Consider the following 12,132-nt stretch of genomic DNA (forward strand, 5'->3'; position numbering starts at 1 on the left):
CCACACTCAATTTATCAGACTTTTGATTTTTTTTAAATGTACTTGATCTTTTACATAAGGATTTTACCACTAGGGAAATTCTGAGATAATTTTGTGCAAGTAGAAAACATAGAGTATTAAAGTGTTGATTTTACCATGTGATTGCTTTGAGTTATGTTTATATATTGTGTGGTTGGCCATGTACTTGGATAGTACATTGAATACTTGTGTAATTAATATAGGCTTTTTAAGCTGTGGTACTGAGGATTGGTTGCTCTGTGTGTTTTGAGTTCATATACATAGGTTAGGAGTTACTGGGTTAATTTCATAGTGTATAAATCATAAATTTGTAAAATAGAGTCATAGGGAAGAAAATTCTAGTAAAATGTTAAATTCCTTTCCATGACTATGTAAATATTACCTAAAAAATCGTAATGTACTTAAAGGTCTTGTGGTTAGAATATTTGAAATTTTACTCTTACTAACCTCAAATCCTTTTTGAATATAGGGATAAAAGAAAGACAATGTCGTTAGTCTCTGGGAACTTAGATGTGTTAGTTACCTTTCTCTCAATGCTAAGACAAAATACCTGACACCCAAAGTTAAGGAAGGAAAGGTTCATTTAGCTCAACAGTTTGTGGAGGTTTCAGGCCAAACTCAGCTAGCTCCAAGGCAGAGTGGCACATGCAGGGAATAACAGTTCATGGCAGCAGAAGACAGCAAAAGCAACAGGAGCCAAAAAGGAAGAGTGAAAGAAGAGGAGCGCAGGCAAAGAAGACTCATGCTATTTCTTATATTATATGTAGGTTACAACCACTTGGCTTAGCACTCACACCCGTAAGTACAGCATTGGACCATGAATCATTCACAAACTCTAGAAGCCTGCCCTATGACCACATGAGACTTTGGGGGCCATCCAGACACAAGCCATAACACTAGATAATTTTAAATCTGTTTTTCAAATGTAAGACTAAAGATTATTATTTGCAGGGCATTTAAGGACTATTCATATAATAAAATTCAAACTGAGTAAAGAAAATGTGGAAGTAACTGGGTAGAAAGTCATTAAGTCGTCTTCATAGTATAATACCCTTTAAAATCAAAAGATAGCCTGGTATGGTAGGCCACTCCTGTAATCCCAGCATTCGGGAGTCTGAGGCAGGAGGATCCCTGTGAGTTCAAGATTAGCTGGGCTACAAAGTGAGTTCAAGGCCAGCCCAAACTGGGTAGCAAGACCCTGTCTCAAATAGACCCCCCCCCAAAGCCAAACCAAAAACAACAACAACAAAAAAAAGATCAAAGGATAGTAGTGTATATTTGGCAAATAGAACCTAGGATCAACTGTTCATTAAATAGTCAACGGTTTCCAGTTAGAATCCTTGCCAATATTTTTAAATACACATTCAAGACATGTATGTTTTTCTCCCTGAGGCAGTTCTTCAGCTTTAGTTTTAAAGAATATAACTATAAACTGTTTATGTAATATACATTTTCCGTCCTTATCATTGGTATATAAATATTATTTTGTTGACAGAAAGCTTTACTTTTGACATAAGTATACTGTTTAGGGATTTGTACTTTTCCTGGGAAAAATGGTTGGCACAGTTTCTGTGGTAAGTTTTGGCCACTATAGCTCTTCAGTAAATATTTCTTCAGTGAATAAATACATTTTGACACTATTGTGATTCTTTATGTAATACCCCAAGTAATGGAGGCACTAATTAACTAATGTGGTGATACTAAAGATCCTTATCTTCGTCAAGGGAAAATATCTTAATGGATTATTATTATAATATTATTAATAGATTATATATTGGGCCCTGGAAAGTTTTTTCCTTGAGGTTTAAAATTGAGGGAAGATTAAGATGTCATTAATATTTCCTTTTTTTTCTTTTGTAGGTATGGCCTCACAAGTCTTGGTCTACCCACCATATGTTTATCAAACTCAGTCAAGTGCCTTTTGTAGTGTGAAGAAACTCAAAGTAGAGCCAAGCAGTTGTGTTTTCCAGGAAAGAAACTATCCACGGACCTGTGTGAATGGTAGAAACTTTGGAAATTCTTATCCTCCCACGAAGGGTAGTGCTTTTCAGACAAAGGTACCGTTTAGTAGACTTCGAGGACACAACTTTTCGTTGCAGACAAGTGCTGTTGTTTTAAAAAACACTGCAGGTGCTACAAAGGTCATAGCAGCTCAAGCGCGGCCAGCTCAAGTGGAGGCACCTCAGATTGGGGCGTGGCGTCAGAGGTTACAGTTCCTAGAAGGCCCCCAGCGATGTGGATTGAAGCGCAAGAGTGAGGAGTTGGATAATCATAGCAGCGCAATGCAGATTGTTGATGAGTTGTCCATACTTCCTGCAATGTTGCAAACCAACATGGGAAATCCAGTGACAGTTGTGACAACTACCACAGGATCAAAACAGAATTGTACCACTGGAGAAGGTGACTATCAGTTAGTACAGCATGAAGTCTTATGCTCTTTGAAAAATACATATGAAGTCCTTGATTTTCTGGGTCGAGGCACTTTTGGCCAGGTGGTTAAATGCTGGAAAAGAGGGACAAATGAAATTGTAGCAATCAAAATTTTGAAGAATCACCCTTCTTACGCACGTCAAGGTCAAATAGAAGTAAGCATATTGGCAAGACTTAGTACAGAAAATGCCGATGAGTATAATTTCGTACGAGCTTATGAATGCTTTCAGCACCGTAACCATACTTGCTTAGTCTTTGAGATGCTGGAACAAAATTTATATGACTTTCTGAAACAAAATAAATTCAGTCCTTTGCCACTAAAAGTGATTCGGCCTATTCTTCAACAAGTGGCCACTGCACTGAAAAAACTGAAAAGTCTTGGTTTAATTCATGCTGATCTCAAACCAGAGAATATTATGTTGGTGGATCCTGTTCGGCAGCCATACAGGGTGAAAGTAATAGATTTTGGGTCGGCCAGTCACGTATCAAAGACTGTTTGTTCAACATATCTACAATCTCGGTACTACAGGTAGGTGACAGCTATGTTTTACTTGTTTATTAAATGGTGACTTTCTGCTAAACTGAGTAATTTTGTATGTGTATATGTATATATATGCTGAAAGAGACTGCTTTAGGGAAATCAAGACAAGATCAAGATTAGGTGTGAGTTTTTAAAAAAGATTAAAAAAATAAAGGCATAAAATTTGCCTCCAAAGAGAATAGAAATCACCAGAAATCACAAGGCACCTGGCTATTTTTATTGTTTGTAGAAGGAATTGTTAACATGAAGGAATGGTATGTGATAATGATGATCAAACAGAAGGCTTGGACGGGCCTGGGGCACACACTTGTAATACTCTGAGAGGCTGAAGCAGGAGGATTGCTATGAGTTCAAGGTCAGCCTTGGCTATGTAGTGAGTTCGAGGCCAATCTGAACAACATAACAAAATCCTGTCTCAAAATGAAAACAAAACAAAACCAAGTTTTTAAATGTTGAAAAAATGTTAAAGTTATTTGTATATAATTATTGTGCTTATATTTTTCATTTTTGGGCTTGAGAGAAATAGTTTAAGATGTGAACTCCTATACTTGAGCATTTAGAAAAATTAAAAGAATTCAAAAAGTAAGTCTGATTAATGATTGTAAGATTCAGATACATTTCTATGGCTGCCCTAAATGTCCCCCCCCCCCCCATATATGGTATGAGTAATGCTATTTTGGTGTTGATGTTGGCAGGGGAATTTAAAGAATTGTTTTCCATCTAACTAATGATAAAGGACTACAATGTTACGATTAATGTAACACCAACTTGAAAATACTGTACATTAGGGGCCTAGCTAATGTGCCAGAAATTCTTTCATGATTAGGAAAATGTTTTTGAATTCATTGTTTCATAGTTTTGAGAATAAATTATTTTCATTTCAGCCTGAATGAATTTTTGATCTTTTGTACTTACTAGAGAGTCCCTATGATTCCAGCATAGCAGGGCCAATATAGGAGCAAAACTGGCAGGGATATTGGTCTTTCATAAGTTCTAAATAGACAAACATATGCAGTTTATTATTAGATCAACAGGATTGTCAGGTTTGGCCCCACAGGGGGCATTTTGCTTTTACTGTTTCTGATTACCTTGGCTTACCTACTTTCAAGATGTCCTATAGTATTCAGAATAAGAGAAAGAAATTAGCTGCTACAAAATCAATTCTAAATATTATGTCCTATCATCAGTTAAGATATCAGAAGGAATCTTGTATCTGTGTCTTTAAGAAGTTTTTTAAAATATGTATTGAGAATCAAAAATAGCTTAATTTGCCTTTAGTAGATTTCAGATTGTGTGGTTTTTAAGTATTGTCTTTTTCAGTTTAATGTGACATGTGAGTAGCTTTTAGTTAATTTTTCTTGAAAAGTGATTTTAAAATCTTACCTAACAGTATGAAAACAATAGTGTGTTTTTTCTTTCCCTTTGTACACTGTGAATTATGACTTAAGAACTTTTAGTAGTCTGCTACCACATTATGTAAACTCTCAGCTCCAGCTGCTTAGGCCCTATATTTAGTTCACTTGTTAGTAAATGACTTCACTTTATTTGGGTCATACTTTATTCTCCATATCAGATTTAGCACAGTGTGATACCTAGCCTCCTTTTGTAATTTGAAATCTTTTGGCTAAGTAAAATATTTTAAAGGTTTTTTCTTTTTACACTTTGAGAATGTCTTTTGGTTTGGTAAATGTTTCAAGATTGCAAAAGAAATTCTTAAAAAGCAATCTGAAATGCTAAATAGTTTATGCTACTAGTTTTTAGGATTACTCTTTTGTGCAAATATTGTGTTGAAAATGAAAAATATCATGAGTAATTGATTACAGTTAATAGTTTCTAATTTATGTTCGTGTATATATTTCAGGCAAATCATTTACTTTTTAAGAAACTATAGTGGCAGTGCTATAGAATTGGTTTTGTATTTATAATTAAAAAAAAAGGTTTGTATTTGTAAATAGACATTTTGGTTGATGTTGCCTGGAAGTTGAAAATAGACTTTATGGAAATTAGTTTCTAGTGTTAATAAATATTAAGGCAATAAATATTAAGGTAGATAGGGAAAGTATATTGTAGACACTTTATTAGACATTATTATGTGGTGTAATTTTGTAAGAAAATAGCAAATAATTATTACTTTCTTTTAGTAGTTGTTTGCACTTGATGTTTGGAACCTTGCCATTTCTGTTACAGTTTTTAACCACATTACAAATTTGATTAGATAATCAGTGTCTCATACTTGATTTTTCACTCTTTATTAAAAATATATTGTATTTTTAATCAAAGCAATAAGTAGAAACATACTAAATCAAGTATTTTCAAGTGAAACACAGGAAGAACTCCATTTCCAGGGTAAATAATTTGTGTTTAAATACAGGCTCATGTGTTATTCTGTTTCTTTGAAATGTGCAACACAGATGTAGTAGAGGTATCTTAAAATAGACAGGGACCAAGGGCCAGAGGCCAGAAATTGTTGACTACTATAGATGGTGAGGCTGTCTAGCCCTTGTGGTGATAGAAGCCAGAAGTACACGCTAAGGGCGTTGATTTGCTCAAGGTCAGCATGTTCTAAATTCAGCTGCCTGAGTATGGTTTCTGTCAAGAACACATAGAGCTCTTGAATGCATAAAAGGTTTTAGCAGAGGAAGGTGCTGTATTTATGAGGTGTGGTGGCAACATTCAGGTCATGGATTTCTCTTTTAAAATTTTTTTAAATATAGAATTTTAGCCTTTAAATATAGAATTTCTTGTTTGTGTACCCTGAACTGACTCCTCAAAAAAAGTGGGCTGTAAAGTAACCTGTGGAGCAGTTATATTTTCCTAATTTAGTTTTGAACTAATTAGTATCGAGCTAAAACAAGCTTTATAGAGGTAAAAGTTCTGCTCAGTTATACAGTGCTTGCCTAACATGCTTGAGGGCTTGGCTTTGATCCCAGCACTAAAAGAAAGAAAAAAAAAAAAAGAAAGAAAGAAAGAAAGAAAAAAAGCACGCAGTAGTTACAAAAATGTCTGGGATATGAAATTTAGCCTAACTGGTTCTTGTTCAGAGTATACTTATCTCCCATTCCTTCTTAAATGCTAAAGTATCAAAGTTTCTGTAACAAAATTAAGGTACATGGACAACTCAAGAAATAAAATTACATAGGATACTTTATAATGGAACAGTGTATGTGTACTTTATCAAAGTACTTTTCCTTAAATTTCCTTTTACTTGTCATATTTATGGGATAAATTTTTTAAAATTCATTTTATGAGATGAAATTCACTTATTGTACCTTGAACTTCATCCACAGTACAACCCTATGGCTTTGAGTGTATTCACTGACAAACACAGTCAGTTTAGAGCATTTATATTATCACAAAAAGAAACCCCTCTGACTCCTTGGTCATTGTTCCCCAGTCACTTAGTCTGCCCAGCCCTAGGTGACCACTTGTCATCTTTGTCTGGAAATATTTGCTCCTCCAGACGAGTCATAAAAATGTAGTCATCTGGTGTGTAATCCTCTTGTCTGGATTTGTTTTCACTTAGGACAGTGTTTTCAAGTGTCAGCCATATAGCATATAACAGTATGTTCTTCTTTTGGCCAAGTATTTTGTTGTTTAGGTATCACATTTTGTGTATACATTCATCACTGATTGCTGATCTCTTAAAATTTTATTAAGGAAAAGATAGGGATACAAATTGCAATATTGCCCACAATTAGGTATTTCTTTCACAATAATTTTGTGCCTCTAAAGTGTGAGTTATTGTGCTGGATGCTGGTTTTAGATTGAGGATCAGAAAATACAGTCCCCAAGTTTATGGTACTTATAATCTAGTGGGTATATTGAATACCAAAAAAGATAAAGTATTGTGACTAGGGGTAGAGGTTAACAAAAGGGGCTTAAACATTTTGTTTGTTTGCTTGTTTTTTTAAAAATATTTTTACCCTAAAAATGTTACATGTGTGTGGAGGCACACACATGTAATCCTGGCATTGGGCAATACGAGTTAGTGAGATCTTGTCTCCAAAACACCCCCCCCCCCCCCCCCACACACACGTATGTATGTACACGTATATATGACTGTGACTGGGGATATAAAGGCCCTGGGTTCAGTCCTCAACACTACCAAAAACATCCAAAACAAAACAACACCCTCTTCAATCCCAAAACTGAACTAAAACAAAAACGCCTTTTTTACTTAGAAATAATTTTAGATTTACAGTTCCCTAAAAGGTACAAAGCTTTTCTGTATAACCTCACACACACTCCCCAACTGTTGTAAATGTTAACCTTCTACCACCCTAGTTTTTCTACTTATTCTTTCTAACACTCAAATGATTTTTTCCTATAGTGAAAGAGAGTTTTTGACATGAACTCCTTGTCCTCTAAATACTTCAGTGTATGTTTTCTAAACATCAGGGTGTTTTCTTGCATAAACTCAGTACAGGGATGAAAATCACCATCAGTTAACTTCAGTTTTATTGATTTAAAGAACTGTTTGAACCATTCAGAATACTATTTAATTTGGGGAAATTAAAAGCAATACTTTCAGCCATCTAAGAAACTTTATCCAGAGTTTTCTAGATGTCCCATTCATGATGTTTTTCTACCCAGAATTCAGGTCTGTAGCCATTTTTACCCTCCAGCCATCGTGTTTTGAAATTTTGTTGTTTTTCTCTTTAAAGTAAAAAAATCAAAGAAAAAATTTAGGTCTGGGTCATGTATTAACTAATTTGCCATGCCTCTTTAGTGTCCTCTAATCTGAGAGAGTTACTCTTTCTTTGTCTGCATAATGCTGACACTTCTGAGGAGTACTGTCAGTTTTTTTGGTGCAGTGTTGATGAATTTGGGATTTTTGGTATTTTTTTAATCATTGTGCTCAGATTATTCTTTTGTTTCCCCAAGAACTCACATATTGGAAGGCATATGAGGCCCATTTGTTCAGTTATTGGTAACATTAACTTTGTTCACTTGGTTTAAGGGACTGTGACTGCCAGATTTGTCCACTGTAAAGTTGCTATTTCTCTTCTGTAATTAATAAGCATGTTGTGGAGAGATACTTCAGGCTCTTTAGGTATATCATTTCTTATTTTCACTGACCAGTTTTTGCATTTGTTGGTAAATCTGGCCTTATTATTGAGAGTTGTTAAATGATGATTTTCTGGTTTTAGCATTTCTCAGTTAGTAATTGTTCTGTAAGGAAGTACTTTCACTTCATTTTAGTTATTTAAGTCAGTATGGATTCATGGATTCCCTATTTCTTCTTGTTATTCTCTTGTTGTGGCACAGATGATCCCAGCTTGTCTAACAGGAGATAACATACATAACTGGAGTTATGTAGTGTTTGACTTTTTGTGATGTGTTTCACATAGTATACAGCAATGTCTTCAAGTTTGATCTGTGTTGTAGCACCTGAAAAGATTTTTTTAGGGTTAAATAATACTTGTGTTTTTTAAGGTTAAATAATTGTATGTATTTACCACATTGTATTTATTCATCCTTTGATGGATATTTGGGTTTGCTTTCACTTCTTGGTTATTGTGAATAGTTCTGTTATGGACATGGTTGTGTAAATATCTCTTCAAGACCCTTCTTTTAGTTCTTTGGTTAAATACCTAGAGGTCAAGTTGCTGGATCATATAGTGGTTCTATTTTTAATTTTTTGAGGACCAATGGAAATGCTGTGTTGTTTTCCATCATAGTTGCACCATTACAGTCTCACCAGTAACCCACCAGAGTTTGTTTTCCAGTACCCTCATTGGCACTTTCTCTCTTTGTGTGTGTGTGTGTGTGTGTGTGTGTAGTAGCTATCGTATTAGTTATAAGGTGTCTTACTGTGATTTTCTGTGTTTCTGATAATAGTGCGATTGAGCATTGTTTTTGTGAGCTTGTGTGCTATTTGCATACCATCATCGGAGAAACGTCAAGTCCTTTTACTTTTAAAAACCTTACTACTTAAATTTTGTTATTGTAGTTTGTTATATATTTAGTATATCAACCTCTTCACCTATTATAAGATGCATGATTTGCATATATTGTGTAGCATTCTCTAAGTTGCCTTTTTTACTTTGTTGATGGTTTCTTTAGCTTATACACTTTCAAGTGTTCTACTTTTAAGTGTCCCATTTATCTATTTTTATTTTGATTGTTCATGCTTATGATGTGATATCCAAGGAATAATTGCTAAGTCCAAAGACATATAAAATTTACTCCTTATAATTTTGTTGAAAGAAAAGGAGTTGTAAGTCTCCAATCTGTATATTTACCAGTTTTCAGGACATTTTGAGCTAATTTATGTATACGATGTAAGATAAAGATGTAGCATCATTCTTTTGCCTATGAATGTAGAGTTTTCCAAATACTCTTTGTTGAAGAGACTGTTACTTCTCCACTGAGTTGGTATTGTCTATCATTCATCCATATATACATACTACTTCTGGCTCGTTAGCATATTCCTTTGTTCTCTTTGTCTTTATGTTGTCACTGCACTGTTCTGATAACTATAGCTTTGTAATGTATTTTGAAGCCAGAAAATCGATGTCTTCTAAGCCTTTTTTTTTTTTTTGCTTTTCAAAATTGTTTTGAATATATGGAGCCCCGTGATACTCTTCTTTGTCATCATTCCCTTCCCCAACAAAAAATTTTAATCTCACTATTGAGAACCTTACTGGTAACATTATCTTGAATATATGCCAGAATTTGAGTGTAGATTGACTAGTATTTTGCCTGTGTTGTTACTGTCTTCCCTCTTCAGCTTTACCCTTTGTCTCATATTATTTTTAAACATGTTACAAGCTTTTTATTCTTACTTCTTTGCATAGGAGTGAATATCTACTTCTCTTCTCTTCTATGAGAATTGTGTTTATACTTCAAGGCTTATTTAGGTATTAGCTCCTGGATTACCTTCAGGCTTACTTGAGTATTAACCTCCTGGGTGAAGTCTTGTCTGGCCACTCTGTAGTCACTCTTCTGGGCTTTACCTAGTGCAGCAGTGTATTTGCTTGTGGTATCGGGGCTCACTGAGCCAAAATGAATGAGTGTTTATTTTCCTTTTCAGTGACTAGAATGGAGACTTACAGAATTTTAAGGCTGGAAAGGACTTGTAGTAATGTTTTCTAATGGAACTTTAGTCATATATGGATTGTATTATAGTATCCCAGCTCCTTCTTTGAGCTTGACCTTTCCAACTCTTTTTCATTAATTACAAGTGTGTTCTAAAACTGTGTCTTGCTCATATGCCTGGGTATTTAAGATATGTGAGATAAGTATAATAGATTGATTTATGTCGATTTATGTCGATTTTTATGTGATCTCAAATTGGAAGAATAAACACTTTTTAATTGAGCACATTTATTGTGGAATCAAGTACAGAATTTCATAGGCCTCTCCTTCCTAGGTCTTGAGACTTTTTTCTGAGTTTGTAAGTTTAGTCCTTTCTGTTTAGTCTTTTCTTTAAGGCTTTATTGGTACAAGTTTGAGAATTATATAAAGTAAGCCATGTTGTTTGCAGATAATTTTCATTTAAAATCTTTTCTCCAAGCCATGTGGGGTGGCACACACCTAATCCTAGCACTCGGGAGGCTGAGGCAGGAGGATTGCCATGAATTTGAGGCCAGCCTGACCAACAGGTAGGATGCTATCTCAAAAAAAATTTTTTTTGAATTTTCTTTATAGTAACCAGATATCTAATTTATCCCAACATCATTTACATAAAATAAATGATTTTACTAACCATAAGTTGGTTAACAGGTGGACTAGATGCATGATTTTAATTGAGAAACCGAAATGCTTCTCATTTAAAAATCTTGGCATGTGATAGGTGTGATATTAGGTTATAAGGTTAACTATTATAAATGCTCAATAAGATCAATCATGCATTGAGCAAAACCATTTTGAAAAGCTTGCTGTTGTTTTGTACATTGGTAACTAATATACATAATAAAAATTATGCCACATAAGTCAGGCTGATCTGCCATTTTACATCAGATTTGAAAGACTATTATAAAATTAGTTATACTGTTATTCATAAAAGAAGATTTTTATGGTGTTTTTGATTCTACTGCATGAAAATCTTGCATTTGGAAGGTTATCAGTACTTTCCTTGGGCTAGCTGGGGGGTAGTCTTATTATAAGGTGTATACTGACTCATAAATGTGCTGTCACAATAAGATAACGATACCGTGCATTAGATGACATTGTTGGCCTCGTGTACTCCAGGTGTCTGAGTCTGCAGCATCTTCTTGTGAATGGAATCCAGCACCCTGAATGTTGCTAACAGTGGGTTTCTTACCACGAAACAGTGCCAGTTCAGTGGCCAGTGAATAATTTAGGTATCAGCTGGTGTGGAGAGATTATATTACTTAGGAGAGAGAATCTAATATGTGCTAAACTTTGACATTAAAAGAACAACTGTTTGTTTTGCAACAAGACACAAAAGCACAAAAAGCTTTGTGTATAGGCACCTAAAAACCGATATAGTAAATACAAAGTTATTTAATGTATTTTAAAATTGTAAAAGTAATTAGAGTCAGTGTCAAAGAATTTAATGATAGAGAAGGGTGTGAAGTAAAAGTTGAACAATTTTTTCTCTTTTATATTGTAGCACCATTTTATAGTTTCATAAAATGTATTTTATACTTTAACCAATGCTGTATGGTATACTTTTAGTTTTCGGATATGACAGAGAACATTCTTTTATGGCCTTAATTTCTCAGCATGTTTCTAGAAGGAGAATTTGTCTGCTTCTTCACCTTCAGTTCTTAATGTGAATGTACTTTTCAGTAAATACCACAAGCTAATACCTTTTGGAAACCTGACTGCCATCAAGATTATGGCATGCCATGCCTTGAAACACATTTACACAAATGGACAAAGGAGGCTAAGTTAATTTAAAAAAAGAGATTTTAGCACTTTAAAAATGTGTCAGTAGCTGGGCATGGTATTGCATACCTGTTAGCCCAGCACTCAGGAGGCTGAGATAGGATTGCTGTGAATTCAGGCCCAGCCTGGACCACATAGTGAATTAAAGGCTAGCCTGAACTGCATAGCAAGAACCTGTCTCAAGCAAAACAGAACAGAACAAAACAAAACAGAATTTATGGATAGTTTTGTTTTTTGCTCAGGAAGCATTTGGTAACTTTCAGTAGGCATTATAATGCTTCCTT

At 34.6% G+C, this 12,132-nt stretch overlaps 1 protein-coding gene across 4 annotated transcripts in view; it reads left to right on the plus strand.

Annotated features, from left to right (window-relative positions):
- The window catches only part of Hipk3 (homeodomain interacting protein kinase 3), an 89,896-nt gene that overhangs the window by 24,123 nt on the left and 53,641 nt on the right, over positions 1-12,132 (plus strand). For all 4 annotated transcript variants that reach the window (XM_063227744.1, XM_063227748.1, XM_063227746.1 and 1 more), the window contains exon 2: positions 1,879-2,977. In XM_063227744.1, the coding sequence (XP_063083814.1) occupies positions 1,881-2,977 (1,097 nt within the window). In that variant the 5' untranslated portion in view covers positions 1,879-1,880. The remainder of the gene's footprint in view (positions 1-1,878; positions 2,978-12,132) is intronic.

This window comes from Cavia porcellus, unplaced genomic scaffold (assembly GCF_034190915.1).
Source record: "Cavia porcellus strain 051 isolate PalLab524CR breed Dunkin Hartley unplaced genomic scaffold, mCavPor4.1 scaffold_17, whole genome shotgun sequence".
NCBI classification, from domain to species: domain Eukaryota; kingdom Metazoa; phylum Chordata; class Mammalia; order Rodentia; family Caviidae; genus Cavia; species Cavia porcellus.